We start from the raw sequence: 16,432 nt of genomic DNA, 5'->3' as shown, positions 1-16,432 counted from the left end.
CCCAAGGCCTCTTGGGGACAGCCTGAAGGGTCAGGGTGCAGGCAGCTGCTGGGGCCTGGAGCAGCAGTGGCAGGTGGGGACATGGTTGGGGGGGGGGGGGTAAGGAATGCGCACGGAGGACTCACCAGGCCAGCGTGGTCCAGGCCGGAGGTTGGGCCCGGGGTCAGCAGGCGGCAGTGGGACGAGCCCCCCACCCCCACCAGCTACACCTCAGAGCCTTCCCGGGGGCCCTCGACACCCACCAGCAAGCCTCCCCCACCCTGTCGTCAGGCCCGTCGTTCCCTAAACGCTCTCCAGTGTCCTTCTAAAACCTCCACGGGGAGTCGACGCCATCACCGAACTCAGTGGCGAGGATGTCCGTGCTGGGGCCCGACAGCCTGGGGGTGCGTACCTCTTGCCGAGGACGCCCTCGCCCTCTATGCCTCCGTCACTGCGACCCCCTGCCATGGGTAGCCCGTGAAGACTGAATGAGCTAATGTAGGCAGAGCCCTGCACTGACTGGTTCCCCTTCAAAAGATCGTGCAGTCACCCCTGTAAGACCAAATTGATTTGTCCCCGATTTATACCTGAGGAAACTGGGGCTCCGACAGGTTAAGCCACTGGCTCAAGGTCACACAAGGGCAACAGAAGAGCTGACTCCAGAGCCCAGGCACACTTGGACCACTCCACTCCCCATCCCCGGCAGAGACCCTAGAAGAGTCTGCCCAGAGATCAGACCAACCCCAAAGCCCCCAAGTGGAGGTCTGAGCAGCCTGGTCCAACTGAGGCTGGACTCCGGTTATCTGGGGGAGGGGCATCTGCACTCCCGCCTGCCTTGCCGGTGTCCCTTCTGAAAAGCCCCAACATAGTCCCAAGCAAATGAGGAGGGAAGAGGGACTTGTTCACACCCATACCTAGAGGTCGGCACAGGTCCAGCCGGAGCGGGTGCTTGGTGTCCCGGAGCGGTGGCAGTGGATAGAGGGGAGAGCGCTGAGACCAGAGTCAAGGGCACGGCCGGCCGCCCTGTGAGGGGGGTGCGCTTCCCACTTCTTTCTGCTTGCGGGGCACCGACTTCATGCCAGTTTCTCGCTGCCAAGGTTCCGAGATGCGAGACGCACAGATGCGAGACCGGAGAGGCTCAGAGAGGTGAAGACCTTTGTCCAAGGTCACACAGCTCTGCCTGATTCCCGAGACCTCGCTGCCACTGTGTTCCCTAGAGACGCTGTCCTGTCTCGGGCCCCTGTGGTGCTGGGCACAGTGCCCTCCACACCCCCTGCTCAGAGGGCGGTGGTGGATGAAGCTGGGGCTCTGGGCTCCGCTCCTCTGCTGAGTAGGGACTCAAGCAGTAGGGCTTTGCAGCAGGGCCGCAGGCACTGGGAAAATGGAACCATTCCTCCCTTGTTTATCACCACCACAGTCCCCACTCCAGGCTGGGGACGGGAGAAGGGCACCTCAACCCTGGCGGGGGGGGGGGGGGCTCTGAGCCATACCCCGCGCTGAAAGCTCACCTCCCATCCTTTGTCCCACATATCTGAGTAGGTCCCCTCCTCCCTTCTCTCCCTCCTGCCTCTCTGCCAGAGGTGCACCAGACTCCGTGCTCTTTAAGGGAAACACTTTATCAGTTTCTTTTTTTTTTCCTACTACAAAATAGCATGTGGACACTATAGAAAGATTTAAAATTCAGAAATGAAAAGCAAAAGGCAAAGTTAAAACTTACCCACAATCACTTTCTCTTTTCTTTTGTGGTTCACTAACGTTTAACATTTTCAGAACTGTTTTTCAGGAGCAGGAAAGGCAGCAAGGGTTGCGTGAAAACCCTCATATCCCCACCACCCAAAGGTAAGCGCCTGGAGAAACGGCCTCCCGGCCCTTTGTCCGTGTGGATGGACAGAGAGACGGATGGATCAAAATGTAGATCGTTGGCTTTCTTACAAAAAGGAGTTATACTTTTCCTACAGTCATTGGAGCTGTTTTGCCTGCTTGGCAACTAACGGGTCACAGGCGCCTCTCCCGAAGAACAGACGGAGACGCGCATCAGCCGAGGGCTCACTGTATGACTGTTCCGTCCTGCTTCTGATAATCCCCAACTGTTGGACACACAGGGCAGTTCGAATGTCTCATCAGGGCAAGTCATGCTAGGATACGCTCCAGGAGGAAGGGCCCAGTCTGTCTTGCCCACTGTAGCATCCCAGCGCCCGGCACATGGCTTGGGAGCAGAGAAGCCTCCAGCGACGTTTGCCACATGAGTGAACCAACACGAGCTCAGCCCCGACCTGGGCCTCTCCGGCCCCATCTGGCCCCACGAGGTCGCCGGGTCCTCAGCTGCAGCTGTCTTCAGGTTTCCCAAGGCTTCCGTCTCTCCTTTCTTTCTCGACCACCCAGACCACACCCTCCTTTCTCTCTCCTCCACGCTCTCTCTCTCCACACTTCTGCCTCGGCCCCAGGGCCCTCAAAACTGTTCTGAGGTCCCCATACCAGCCATCTGGCCTCCCTGCAACCCAGCCTCCTCTCTCCCCGCCAGACTCTCCCGGCAGCCGTGGCCCATTTCCGCGGCGACGCCATCCCTCCACGGGGAAGGCTCGGACTCGTGGCGGCCGTTCCAGATGCATCCCAGGCCCCACAGTGTGCGGCACCCTCCTAGGGGTGCCAGGAGACGGGCCGGACATGCCAGGAACAGCGACGGTGAGTGCCACGTGTAGGGGTAGGCCTCAGCCCCCATCAAGGAACCCCACGTAAAGAGAAGCCGTGTCTGCAAACAGTCCCTTATCACCCCACCTTCCAATTAAGTGGCTGCGCCTCTAACGTCCCCCCCCCTAAAGATCTGGGGCTGCCACTGCCATACATGTAGCCCCCACAGCCAGGGAGGGCTGGGTGCTCAGAGCGGGGACAGGCAGGTGGCCATGGGAGATGCAGGGGCCAGGGAAGGGCTCTCAAAGGAAGTTCGGCCTCGGCTGAGCTCTGAAGGATGACCACGGATTCCCAGCGGGGAACGGGGTTCCGGGAAGAGCGCCAGATCCTACTGTTCGGTGGTCCAGAGAGTCTGAGGGACAGAAAGGAGGCCAGAGCAGCTGGAACCCACAGAGCACGGAAGGAAGGGGGCTTGGGGGCTGGAGCACGGCCGGCAGGGCCCGGGAACAAGGGCTCCTGGAAGTCCCTGCAGCCCAGGCTCCCCCACCCCACCGGGACCTGGGTCTCAGCAGCCCTGCCAGGCTCGCCACCAGCCAGGTCCAGATGACTACCCTACAGAGCTCCTCAAACTCAGCTCCCATCGCTGAGCACACCCACACCCACCCCCGCAGCGGTCCCCTGGGCCACTGAGAACTCATCCCTCTCCCCTGCCACCAGGTCTTACCTGGATCTCCCCCTTCCCAGCCCAGGGCCTCTCTCTGCCCTGCAGAGGGCCTCCCACATTTCTGACCTGGGCCGAGTCCCCAGCCCCGTCACTGGCACCAGCTTCTGACCCAGCACCCAAATAGCTGTCAGTTCTTCCTAAAACCCAATCTGGCTCTGTCTCTTCTCTGTCTCTCTGTCTCTCTGTCTCTGTCTCTCTGTCTCTCTCTCTCTCTCACACACACACAGAGGCACCAATTAAGCATCCTTCCTGGCAACTGATACCATATTTACAGGGTGCCTCCTGCACACCAGTCTCACTGGCTCAGGGATCCAGCATCGAGCGGGTCCCTGTCTTCCTGGGGCCCATCTACTATCCGCGCAGACAGACGTTAAGCATACGTTTTAATGATAATTACATGCCGTTGTGTTGTGTCGAGGGGATGTGCATTATGGGAGCCTCTTACAGAGGTTCAGAGCCCTCTGCAGACCAGCCCCCATCTGCTTTTCCAGCCCGGCCTCTTGTGACCCACACCGCCACACCTCTGCTCACAGCAGGCCCCACCGGAAGGCCCTTCGTCCTCTGCCCATCATTCAAGGCCCCATTCAAATGCCATCTCCTCCCTGGAGCCTTACCTGAGCTCCCCTTGGAGTCTCTCCTCCGGCTTCTCCCCACGGCTGGCCCAAGATCCCTCTGTTTCCCCCACTAGGTTGAAGTTTCTTTCTTTCTTTCTTTCTTTTTTTTAAAGACTTTTTAAAGTCATCTTTACACCCAGTATAGGACTCGAACTCACAACCCCAAGCTCAAGAGTCACACACTCCACTGACTAAGCCAGCCAGGTGCCTCCGTTTAGAAGTTCTTTTTTTTTTTTTTTTTTTTTTTTAAGTTTATTGATTTATTTTGAGAGACAGCAAGCAGGGGAGGGGCAGAGAGAGGGAGAGAGAGAATCCCAAGCAGTCCCCTCTCTGTTGGTGCAGAGCCCCACACGGGGCTCGAGCACCCGAACCATGAGATCGTGACCTGAGCCAAAGAAATCGAGAGCTGGACGTTTGACCGACTGAGCCACCCAGGCACCCCTGGAAGTTTCCTAAAGGGAAGAATCTTGCCTTTTTCATCTCCACATTCCGGCAAATGCCATGTACTCGGCATGTGCTTACTGCTTGTTAAACTCAAGAACATGTCGCCTGACTTGGGTACAGGTCTAGGGCACACCTTTGCTCTCCTTGCAACCACAGCTCCTGCCAGGGGTTCTGCTAGCGACAACCCCCCCCCCCCCCATGACCACAGCCTGGCTTCGGCCCCCTGTGAGCCAGGAACACAGTTGCAGAGTTCAACTTGTTCTCTGGGGCTTCTCTGGCCCAGAATGGGGGGTGGGCGACACCTCCACCCCCAGCTCTGGGAGCCGGCCCCACTCAGGCTCCCTTCAAGCCCGCGGACCCTCAAGGGGGGACAGAAGTGCAGCCGTCTTCCGCTGAGCGCCCGTCCCGTCACCCAGGTCCTGGGTGGGCTTCCCCACCCTGCACTGAGGATCCTGCCCACGTGCTCAGTGTCCAGCTATATCCCACACACCCCGTCTCCCGCCCATCCCACCCCACGGATGGCCTTGCTCACACTTCCTTGCAGAAGTGCATCTAGAACAACACGGGAGGCGGGGAGAGGGTCTGCCTTCCCTCTGATAAGGGACGAGCAGCCTGGCACCTTTTCAAGGCCCTCACTGCCGTCAGCCTCCCTCTCCTGGACCATTTCCAGCACATGAGGGACACGGAGCGCAAACCAGCCTGATGATCCTCCTCTCGCAAAGCCTTCCCAGACGTCCAGCCCCCCCCCCCCCCCCCGCCCGCTTTCCCCACCTCTGCTCCCTTTCGGACAAAACTCCGCGAGAGGGGAGTGAGGTGTTGTGTGTGGCTCAGCAACCAGACCGTCCAGCTCCACGCTCTTCCTTCCAGGCCGGTGGGCTTGGACCGGGGACCCCACCTCTGTGCTTCCGTGAGCCCCTCGTGGGGCCTCGTGGGGACGCGGAAGCAGTGGCTCCTCCTCGTCTGATTCCCGTTCCCTCCCCAGCCCTCTTCGACCCGCCACCCACCCCACTGAAGCAGCCCTGAGCGAGGCACAAAGACCCAGGGCCCATTCTGTCCTCTCAGCCGCGTGCCCAGGGCTCTGACCTTCAGGGTCTCCCACCCCCCATGCCCAGAACCAGCCAGCCCTCTTTTCTCGCCTTCACCCCCGCTCCTGCCTTGGTGACCCGGGCGGGGGATCCATTGCGCGCTGACCACTCCCTAGCCTATTTCAGCAGCCGGACCCGCCCCCAGCTCTAGATCAGCAGACCCAGATGCCTACTCCAGGCCTCCCCTTCGAGGCTCACAGGCATCCGCCGGGCCCCCGACGCCAAATCCCTCTTGCCACATCTGCCCCGCCTCAGTAAATGGCATCAAGCTACACAGGCCGAGAATTGGGGCTGCTCAAGGCTTCTTGTCCTTCTCACACCCTCCTTCCTGTCGGTGATAGCTCTAAAGACAGCCCAAATGGGACCACCATTTCTCACCACCTCCACGCCGCCCACCGTCCTAGCGCCTCCCCTCCTGCCCCACATACTCCAGGCCATTGTCACTGGCAAAGCCCTCCAGCAGCTTCCCGGAGGATACGCAGACACTAAATCCCAATCCTGTCAGAGATGAGACCCTAACACCCTGCTCCTCTCCCCGACCCACGTGTGTACCCTCCCCAACCCTACTGGGGCGCTGGGCTCCCAGCTGCTCCCCCCCACTTCAGCCTGCAGCTCTCTCCAGGACTCAGACTCGCGCCTCCTCCGAGGTGCCCTTCCCAACCCTGTAGCTCAAGTAAACCGCGCCTGCCGCCCTCTCTAATGAACTGTGCTGTTCGCTTCGTAACACCCACCACTACCTAACGTTCTGGTATTCTGGGGCTGGCCGCTGTCATCCACGCTAGAACAAGGAATATTCGGCCAGTAACCACTTGTGAAATGCCTGGGTCCTCACAATCCATGGCCTGCGTATCATTATGCCCATGTTTCAGATTACGAAACCAGGCTCGGAGACAAAGTCAATCACGAGGGCCGCTCAGCTAGTAAGCAGCGCAGCGGGCCTTAGGTTGGCTGGGGTTGGCTCCCGGCCACCAGGCTCTCCCGGGCAAGGCCTCCAAGGCCAGGAGAAAGGCCAAGGGCTCATTCTGTGAGGAGACTCATCTATATACCAAGTCCAGGAACACGTATGTCCGAGGAAGGGTCTAAGAAGCCTCGAGTACCGCAGCCCCCCAGATCCCAACTCCAGCACAACACGGACAGAAGGGGTGGGGTGCATCCCCAAAAGCTGCCGGTGCGTGGGTTGCAACCAAGTCCGGTCCAAAGGCTCCCCCGTCAAGCCTGGAGACCACAGGGGCTGCCTTCATCTAGAAGGGCCATGGTGACCGAGGGCATTTGCTCTGTGCCAGGCCCTGGGCGGAGGACTTCACATCCTTCACTCACTCCTGGCAATCACCCTGTGATGGTCCCCATTTTGCAGACGAGGAAACTGAGGCTCAGAGAGATTCAATAACTTATGCAAGACCTTGCAGCTGGGGGTGGGGACAGCCAGGAGTTGCCAGAGCCTGCTTGGGTGACCAGTGCACGTTCACTGGCTGCCCAGGAAAAGCTTAGCCCAGACACCAGCTGTAACAGTCCCAGCCCCAGACTCCACGGCCCGAGGGAAGGGGACCTGATGGGGAGACAAACAGGCATGTGGAGAAACAATAAACGTGTGGCATGAAAAGACACACCTCACACAGGTGACAGGTGCAAAACAGAGGCTTTAATCCGAATAGCAATGAAGGTGCACGGGGCCAGGGGAGGCCGAGGGGGCAGGGCAAGAGGAGCCAGGAAGGCGGTGATCTGGACCCTGGGAGGGAGGCCAGCACTGGACCTCTCCCAGGAAAACTATTTCTGTGACTCTCGTGGTTCCCATCCTGGCCTCTGCCCAGGCCATCGGCCCAGGTGTGAGGGTCAATCCCTGAATTGTGCTTCTTGGGAGCTCCCCCTTCCCACAGGGGATGTGGACCCAGATAAAGGGCAGGGGTCTGGGGAAGGGCAGGCCTGGACTTTGGCCGGGGAGAGCCTGTAAGAGCCTGGCCCAGGAGCAGCCCTAGAAGAAAACTCAGGACCTGTCATGTCAGCATCCCCTCACCTGGCAGGCCCTGCCCATCTTCACAGCCAAAGCCTGGGCTTGGGGGGGGCCATCGCTGCCTCACCTGAAGAACCAGTGGGTAAGTTCGGGGAGAGGGGAGGACAAGAAGGGGGCGCTGCTGAGTGCTCCGGTGGCCCCTGGCCCATCGCCCCGAAGGGCAGGCAAACAGGGCCAAAGGGCCCTGGAGAAGCAAGCGGCAGGGAGTTGGGAGCAGAACGGAAGATGTGAGAAGAATCCAGGCTCCCCACAACCAGAGCGGGCCCCGAGCCCCTCCCTGCGTCTCAGCCACCCCCTCCCAGCCTGAGAAACTTTGGAAAGGCGGGCCTCACCCAATCAGCCAGTGGGCCAGCCCTGCCGGGGCCTTCCCGAGAGCCCAGGGGCTACCCTTGCAGAGGGGGACAGGACCGGCTCCGGGCAGGAAACCCAGCAAAGCCAAGGCCAAAGAACAGAGAAGCCGGAGTGAGGAGGCACTAGACACAGGTGCCCGCAGGCCCAGGGGGCGGCCGTGAAGAGGAGCTGGGAGGGTCACCGGCCAGCACAGCCGATGCTTCTCGGCCCCTGACCCCACCCCAGGCTGGCCGCCTGCCTCCGCCTCCAGCCTTCAGAACCCCCAGGCACCCACCCAAACATGGCTTCAGAAACCGACCCACCCCACAGGGAGCAAGCGCTCCAACCCCTAGAAAGGCCACAGGCCTCGGGAAAGGAAAGCAATGGACACCGCAAACTCCTCCCCTTTCCAGCGGTGCAGAAGAGCCCAGGTCTCAGAGGGGACTGGACAGAAGAGGAAGGAGGAGAGGAAGGCCGAGCACGGGACCAGGGCCCGAGCACACCCTCCCCACCACAGGGAGACAGGGCCCACTTCTCCCTTCACTTTGGGTCCTTCGGCCTCATGCCCGGAGCCTCCGTCAACCCCACACTCACCACCCACCCCAGCAGACAGCCTCTCAGCAAACAGAAAGAACAGAGGGAGGGGGCGGGGGCGGCTGGCGCTGGGGCAGGGGAGGGCAGGCACAGGAACTGCGGCCTGGGTGGCTCCGGCTGCTCAGCCCCTAGCACGAGGTGACCGGATGGATGGGCAGCAGGCTCCCGAACTTGAAGTGCTGGATCACAGGGAACTTCTCCAGGCACTGTGGGGGGAGGAGGGGAAGAGCAGAGGTGAGGACTGCACCGCACCCCTGCCGGGGCCCACGCCACCTCTCGGGCCTCCGGGGGAGCCCCGGACACCTCGGGAGGCTCGGAGCAGCGCAGTTCCCACAAAGTGTCCCCCCAGGGCCCAGGAAGGGGATGATCTCAGAGGGGCACCCAGGCCTTCAGGGAAAAGCAAGGCTTCCGACCCCTTCCCGACCACCCCCTCCTATCCAAAGACCCCCACTCCGTGACAATTAGACCTCACTCATTAGTGAGGGAGAGGGAGAAAGGAAGGGAAGGAGAGCAGGCGGCCCAACCTCATTGCGGGGAGGGAGGGGAACTGGGGACCAGACATGAGAAGAACCCTCCAGACCACTGGGGAGCCCCTAGCCCAGGCCCCAGCCCTGGAGAAAAAGTGGAGGGATGTTGGGACACAAGCTTGACGAGGGTCCAGAGCCCATTTTTCTCCAATTTTCAGTTCTCTGGACTGAAAAAAGGCATCCTGCCACTTGAGAGCAAGACAGTAAGAATCAGTTAACATCCCCACACCCCCAGGACAATTCCCAGCAGCCCTGTGCATGGGGCAGAGGACAAGAACACTGAACAGGGGCATGGCCTACTCCCTGAACCCAGCCCAGCCAGGACCTCAGCCCAGGGCTCTGGTGGAGATGGGGATATCGGCAGGGCCTTCCACAGAAGCTGGCCTGGTCCATGGGCGGCCGGGCCCCAGGCCACACACCTCTGGCCTCTGGCCCCAGCACTGCTTAGCACCACACAAGTCCAGGAAAAGGGCGCGGCGGGGGGCAGCTCCCAGCCTCCCCGCACCGGCCCTGGTCACTGGCGAGCTCTCTCAGGCAGCAACTCTGGGCATGTGAGGATTTGCCTGCTCTCACACCTTTGACCAAGAAAATAACCAGGATGGCTAGGCTGGAACATGACTTATGGCTTCAGATAAGGTGAGCCCCATTCCGTGACTGAGGTCTCAACATCCATCTAACTCAGGGAGACAAAGGTGTGCCACGACTGGCCCAGGTCCCCTCACCTCAATGACCAGGCACAGAAACGAGGACGTCTCAGACCAGCTGCGCATGTGTCAGGTGGGGGCTGATCAAGGCCTAAAGGGGGCCTAGGAGGTGAGCGGGAAAAGGGAAATCTTTTTGTGCAGTGGAAGGACAGGAAACTAGGCCGAGTGTGGGAGCAGAGCTCCAGGCCGCAGCCAGACTGCTGGGCCCAGGGCAGACCAAGTGGGGAGCAGGCAGCCGGGGGTGTCTCTGGTGGGGGGTGGGGGGGGAGGAGGAACAGCCAGCAGCTCTAGGCCAGAGGCAAAGGCAGCTGCCAGTGTGCTTACGTCATCAAGGAAGTGGTAGGAGTTTGTAAAAGGGGGCCCCCAGGGCCCTGGAATTCCAGAAAGGGTCAAAGGTCAACCTGTTTCTAGCTCTCCTCCAAGAGAAGCTGCAAAGGCAAGCGGCTTAGCAGGAGGGGGCAGGGGCAGTTCTGTGCACTCTGCCTTCAGGGGCCCGGAACAAGCCTCCCCAGGGCCACAGGACAGGAGAGCACCGGGCTAAAGGCCAGAGGCTGCTTGGGGCAAAGGAAATCTTGAGGCTTCAGAACAACAGCAGAAGGGGGCCTCTGGCCAGGCCTTCTCCCAGCTAACTGTGCCCTGGACCAACACCCCCCTGCCCCCCAGGCCCCCACTGAACTGGGCAGAGCGAGAGAGCGACATCTTCAGCTCACCCGGCCCCCCAGGGACCTTTTAGCTGGATGCCACAGTGATGCAAGGGGGAGAAGGGGCTCTCCAGGCCCCGACAAGGTCCTTCCGAAGGGAGCCCCGGCACAGCGACAGCCCTTGGGAAAGACAGGCCCCGCTGCCCACAAGGGCACCGAAAGCATTTGGTCGATCGGTTCAGAAAGGCAGGGGCAGAGCCCGGAGACGCACACAGTCCATCCCAAATCCCAAGGCCGCCTAATGCCAGGCCCAGTCGGGCCTCTGCGGCAGCTCAGGCGATCAACTCGCCTCCAAGAGCCAACTCTGACTGGTGGCCTTGGCCGTGGGGACGCTGCTCTGGACTTCAGGACTGGTGGGCCTCGCTGGCCCTCCCCATGGACAAAGAGCTGACCTGAAAACACGAGTCCTTCTCCTCGGACCTCTGGGAAGGGAGCATGCGATCCCACAGGCTCTCGGGGACCAAAAACTAAGGGCTATTTGCCAGCAACGCACAAACGAGGGCCAGCCATCAGAGACGTGGCCCTCCTAGACCACAAGTCAGTGGGCTCCAGCACCGGCCTACAGAGAGGGCTGGCCGCCACACGGCGCCCGGCAAGGCTGCCAGCTCCTACTGTGCCTGCGCACATCCAGAGCTGGAGTTTCGGGAGGAGCGCTCCGGGGTCCACGCGTGTCCCCGCTGTCCGGGCCTGAGCTGGGGTCCCGGTCTCCCCACACCCGCAGAAATCCGACAGCTGTTACGCCGACTTCGACTCGTTCCTGTAGCACCGCCGCCAGCCATTTCGATTCTTAGCTTGCTCCTCCCTCATCCTGTCAGCCTGGGACTCCTCCTCTGGAAGGGGCAGGTAGGGGAAGGGGGCAGGGGCTCCCGCTCTGCCCCAGGGGGCCCGGCTCAAGGTAAGCTTAGAGTCACTTAAGTAAGAGCCCTGCGGGAAGAACAGCACTTCAGATCCCAAACAGGGAAGGCACGAGAGTCCTGCCCTTGGTGACCGACCCGGAGTGGGGGTGGGAGGCTGGAGGGCCCCGCGCTCCTCACTCGCTGCACACGGGCCCCCGCAGTGGGGAGGGCTCCGCAGGGTGACGAGGTCCCCAGCAGCACCCACAGCGGGACCGACCGGCGGGGGAGGGGGTGTGTGTCAGGAACAACAGGACGCCCGGAGGGCAGTGACCCGCGTGCTCTCCGCGTGCTCTCCGGGCGGGGGACAGCCAGGGCGGGGGACAGCCAGACCGGAGGGCCCAGCGGGGCCCGGAAGGAGCCTGGCCTGCGCAGCCCCAGCAGACTCTCCTCTCAGATTAGAGAGGTATGTGGGCCGGAACCCAAACACAGGATGTGAAGTCCAGAGGAAGGGAACCGGAGGGGGAGGGGGCAGGAGGGAGACAGAGGGCCGGCCGGTCGGTTCCAGTGCCGTTAACCCCTTCGGGGCCACGCAGAGGGAACAGGGCCGACCGGAAGCATCTGTGCCACGCAGCCACACCCCGGCCTCCGACACCCTCTCCCCCCTGCTCCCCCTGCCTCCCCTGATGGGATGTGAGTGTAATGAAGCCGACTCAGAGAACCAACCTCCCTCCCTCCACGGGAGAGGGGTAGCCAAGGGTCAAGAGCCGAGGGGTCAAGAGCACCCACGGGACAGCATCGAAGACCACCAGCCTGAGGGCGAGAAAAGGGGACTCCGGGGACTCGTTACTCTCGGTGAGGGACTTTACACCCAGGTCCTTCCCTGGCCAAGGTCAAGCAGCTCCAGGATCGGTGTGCACAGACATGAAAGAAGCTAACAGAAGGGACGGGATGGAAAGAAAATGTCTCCTCCCTACCTGCAAGAAAAAAAGCCACCTCCTTGGCTGGGAAAAGGTGCCAAAGAGGAGGAGAGAGGACAGGGGACACCCTCAAGAGCTGGGCAGCCACCTCCCAGCAGGGGGAGCTCAGGGGAGCCTCGCCTCACCCTGCCTCTCAGACCTGAGAACTAGAACACCACCTGAAGTGACTGCTAGAAATGTCAGCCCTGGGCCTCCCTCGAGGGCTACCTGCCCAGGTATCAGACCCACCAAAGTCTGAGAAGCGCCGATTTGGACGATGCCTCCAAAGCATGTCTTCACTTTCGTGTCCCCATGTGAGACACAGCTGCGAGGGACCTCTGGCCATTCGACAGACCCCGGGCAGCAGGGCCTTGCCTCATCACTGGGCAGAGCCGGGCCTCAGTATAGGGATTCTCTGCCCACTCCCCAGACAGAGACTGAGGCCTCGAGGGTCAGAGGGGCTGGCTCAAGATTTGGAGCAAAGCAGCAGGGTGGGGGTGGGGGGATCGGCGGCCCCAGGACCAAGAGTACCAGCCAGCCCCCACTCACCTCAGCCTTATACATGCGGATCAGACCCTGGTTCACTTTGGACCAGGAGGGGACGGCACTGATGTTCCACAGCTGGTTGGAGTGCTCTGCAAAGGGGCCGGTCTTCATCTGAAGAAAAGAATCCAGAGCTGGAGAGGCGGGCCATCTGGGAGCTCATCCCGTTTCCCTGCAGTAAGGCTGTGCACACGTATGTGTGTATACACACGCACGCATACGTGCACGCACAAATATATGCACACGTGCTAGGGCGCACATACGTGTGCGTATATATGCACCTACATACACGCTCACACGTGTACGCGTGTGTGCTTAAGGACCAGGCTGCATCACCTGCAGGGGGGAGGTGTGCACACTCACATGTGCACAAGCACGTACACGCGCGTACCCCCCCCCCAACACACACACACAAGCACACGTAAGTACCAGAGACAGGGTCTCTCTCGGCCTGCAAGACCCAGTGAGAAAACATAACCCCCAGGGTTATCCTCTTTCTCCCACAGCCAAAAAAAGGAAGCCTGATTCCCACCACCCACCACACTCAGCAGCCTCAGAAAAATGAAACCTCAACCCAAGCCCCTGCTGAGACTCCCGTCAACTCCCCCCAGCCACAGAGTGCTCCAACAGCACAGGGACCCGCTCCCTTCCAGATAAACAGCAGCGGCCTCCCGAGCCTCCCCTCCCCGGCCAGCCCCGCACGGGGGCCAGCCCCGCACGGGGGCCAGCCCCGCACGGGGCGGGCTCCACCACCAGGCACTCAGGCTGCACCTGCCAGGTCCGTGTAGGGGAAGGCTAAGGTGGGAAAGACCAAACCCAGGCACCCGACTGCCTTCTGAGCGGCAGGCAAAAGGCAGGGAGGAAAAGCGGGGGAAAAGAGGGGGGACACGTGAGCCCTGAGCCAGGGGCACCTGCAGCAGACGCGGGAGGAAGGTCTGTTTGGACGGTCTGCCTGACCTGGCTGGGGAGCAGGGAAGGGATGGCAACGACAGCGGCGAGGGACAGGCAGGGGCAAGGCCAGCTCCATTCCCGTCCCTCCTCTCGCCCAGAGTTCTGACCCTCCAGGAAGGAAAGCGATTCTGCAGCAAGCCCAGTGAAGTTCCCATGACATCAGAAACCACAGCACTGAGACAGGGAGGCTTGTGTGCCCGCGTGGACCCCGCCGCACAAGGCCGGTGCGTTTGTTAACAGGCGCTTCACGAGGCTGCCTGGGGGAAAGGGGTTCAGCGCCCTGAGCCCCAGGCTTCAGAAGAAAGAGTCTGAAAATCAAAGAGGCTGAGCTGGCAAGGAAGCAGAGACTTGGACCCTGAGGGGGTGGAAGGCTCCAGAAGAGGCTGTGCATGAAGGTGGGGCTGGGGGAGAGCTGTTCCAGGGAGAAAGGATGGACCCAAAGCTCCCTCTCCGTATTGGGCCTAAGAATAAGGGCCCAGGAGCACACGACACCCCCACCGTTTGGCTGTGGGCTCGCGAGTGACCTGCTCCTACACGCACGCCCCTCACTTCTCCAGCGAGGGCCTCACATCAAAATGCAAGATTTAAGTCCAAAGCGCTGCCATTTACTGCTGTCACCTCCCTTCCCTGCCCGAAGTTCCCCAAAAGCCTGTCTCAACTCCCAGGTTAGGTAGCGAGGACCTCAGGCTCCTTCCTCCAGTAGGGAGGCCACAGCCCAAGGTGCTGAGACAGAGACGTAAACCCACCCTGGTGCTCCCAGGGCTTTTCCAGGATCAGGGTCTACACCCACTTTCTTTCTCTTCCTCTCTCTTTCTAACACTCCCTCCCCCAGGGTGGCTCCCTCCTCCGGTGCCCCTAGCCTTTGGGGCCTGGCCTTCGAGGAGCTTTGTTCCAACCATCCTACTCAAGCAGGCTCCGCCCCCAACAACCCGCCCTTCCCCTCACCCCGCCCCTTCCCCCAAGGCTCTCTGCCCCTTGGGGACCAGCAGCAGGCTCCAGTCTTCTGCACACTTCCAGGCCCTGAGAACCTCAGGGACCACTGGAGATGTGTAACCAGTTTCAGTCTGGACAAGGCCCTGTGAACAAACCACCCCAGGGGCACCCTGCCGGCTTCGTCCCCCAGCACAGCTCCATAAGCCTGCTCAGCCAGGGCCCCCGAGGCCAGGGACAGCAGACAACTCTGGGAAACCAGAGGCTCTGCTTCGTGGGCTAGCCTCAACCACTAGGGGCACAGGAAGGGACCCCAAAAGGCCTCTCTGGCCTGCTCTGACCCCATGGAAAGGCCAGAGATGCTATTTCTTTAGAGGGGCTGCCCCACATCCCACGCCCCCCACCCCCACCCCCGGGCCTGCGGTGCCCCAAGGCCACCCTAAGTCCTTCAGGAGGGGACTTTGCAACTCTGGGAAAGGAAAAGAGACGAGGGGAAAAAAGGAATCGGGAGCAAGAAGACAAAAAAAAAAAAATTAGCTCCTTCTAGCCACAAAGGGAGAAGAGAAAGAGCGAGAACGAGCAAGCAAGCTGCAGTCCCGCAGTGACCCCAGGGGAATCGTGTGAGTCAGAGCAGCCATATTGAGCAGGAAATTACTCACAGACGCTGCGTTCCTGCCTCTCCACTCCCAAGAGAATCGGCCTTTTGTAAATGGTTCCTCTGTCAGTAACTGAGGGGGGATGGGGAGAGGCTCTGCACAGCGCCTTCCTGTCAGCTCCTTCCCTTCCAGCTGAAATCTGATCCCTCCCTTCCCAAAACTCCAAATTTAGAAGCCAGATTGAAACTGAAATTCTTTTCCTGCCTGCCCTGGGCTCTTAAAGGCGCCAGGGCTGCATTTCCTGAGACAGCAGAAGCCCTGCAAGGTGGGGTCCCTCATCCGGGATGCCCAGGGCGACCAGGGCAGGTCCTGGGAGACGAGGAGGAGACGCCCGGTTCCATTTCCCACTTCTTGTTGTTTTGGTCTTTTCTCCTAGTTGCACCAGCCATCCTGATCCCCAGGTCTCCAGAGGCAACACCGTCTTTTCCAGACCGAAGCACACAGAACTCTGCACAGGCCTCCGGGTCCCTGTGTCCCAGCGACGGGCCTTCGGCCTCCCTGGGTCAGGGTGGGCCAGGCCAGGCCACTCATTCACGGACCAGCAACCAGGACATACTGGTGTGAGGTGGAAGGGGAGTGGGGGTGGGGGTGGGGGGTGGGAGGGGGGGGGGTGGGCATAGCCCAGACCAGAGCTCCCGGGAACTGGCCCGGCGCACCACATCAGCAACCACACCAGCCAGGTCTCCGCTTGGCCAGGGGGACGGAAGGGAGCCCTCAGCCCTGCCAGCAGTCAGTGTTTACCACCATGCCCCAGCACCTAGACCCAAAGTGAAAACCAGGCCTTGCGGAGAGGATGCAGAACAAGCAAAAACTCTAGGGTCTGCCTCTCAGCCAAGGAAGTTACGAAAACCTCCTCAAAGTTCAATGTGCCGTTAGTGCCACCTAGTGGCCGCTGTAGGATTTTCTCCAGCAGAGGAACCGCATCCCAAACTTCGGGCAAGCTTTTGGGGTTTTATACCAGAGTAACCAACCAAACAAATAAAAATACAAAAGTTGAACCTGGAATCAATTCCCATATTCCCCGAGGCCCGGTCCGACCTTCTTCCTTGCGAGTCACTGACAGGGACCCCGGGGTTTGGCCAGCCACCAGAGGGAGCCAGAACAGCTTAGCCTTTTACCCCCAAGTGAGCAAAGCAGGGCTCAGCCTAGAACGCGCACCCCTTCTCTCTACCATGCTCCTCCTGCTCCTCCTGGGGTCTCCCAGGGCTCCCCAGACCCTCAC

General features: G+C 60.8%; 1 protein-coding gene across 2 annotated transcripts in view; it reads right to left on the bottom strand.

Moving 5' to 3' along the window:
- Nucleotides 1-7,093: 7,093 nt before the first annotated feature.
- Nucleotides 7,094-16,432, bottom strand: part of PTPA (protein phosphatase 2 phosphatase activator) — a 31,069-nt gene continuing 21,730 nt past the window's right edge. For both annotated transcript variants that reach the window (XM_042963458.1, XM_042963459.1), the window contains exons 9-10: nucleotides 12,680-12,787; nucleotides 7,094-8,612 (exon numbers count right to left, since the gene is read on the bottom strand). In XM_042963458.1, the coding sequence (XP_042819392.1) occupies nucleotides 8,535-8,612; nucleotides 12,680-12,787 (186 nt within the window). In that variant the 3' untranslated portion in view covers nucleotides 7,094-8,534. The remainder of the gene's footprint in view (nucleotides 8,613-12,679; nucleotides 12,788-16,432) is intronic.

The sequence above is a fragment of the Panthera tigris genome, chromosome D4, assembly GCF_018350195.1.
Source record: "Panthera tigris isolate Pti1 chromosome D4, P.tigris_Pti1_mat1.1, whole genome shotgun sequence".
Lineage (NCBI taxonomy): Eukaryota > Metazoa > Chordata > Mammalia > Carnivora > Felidae > Panthera > Panthera tigris.
Note: the sequence above shows the minus strand (reverse complement) of the source record. Positions and strands in the feature narration are given on the sequence as shown.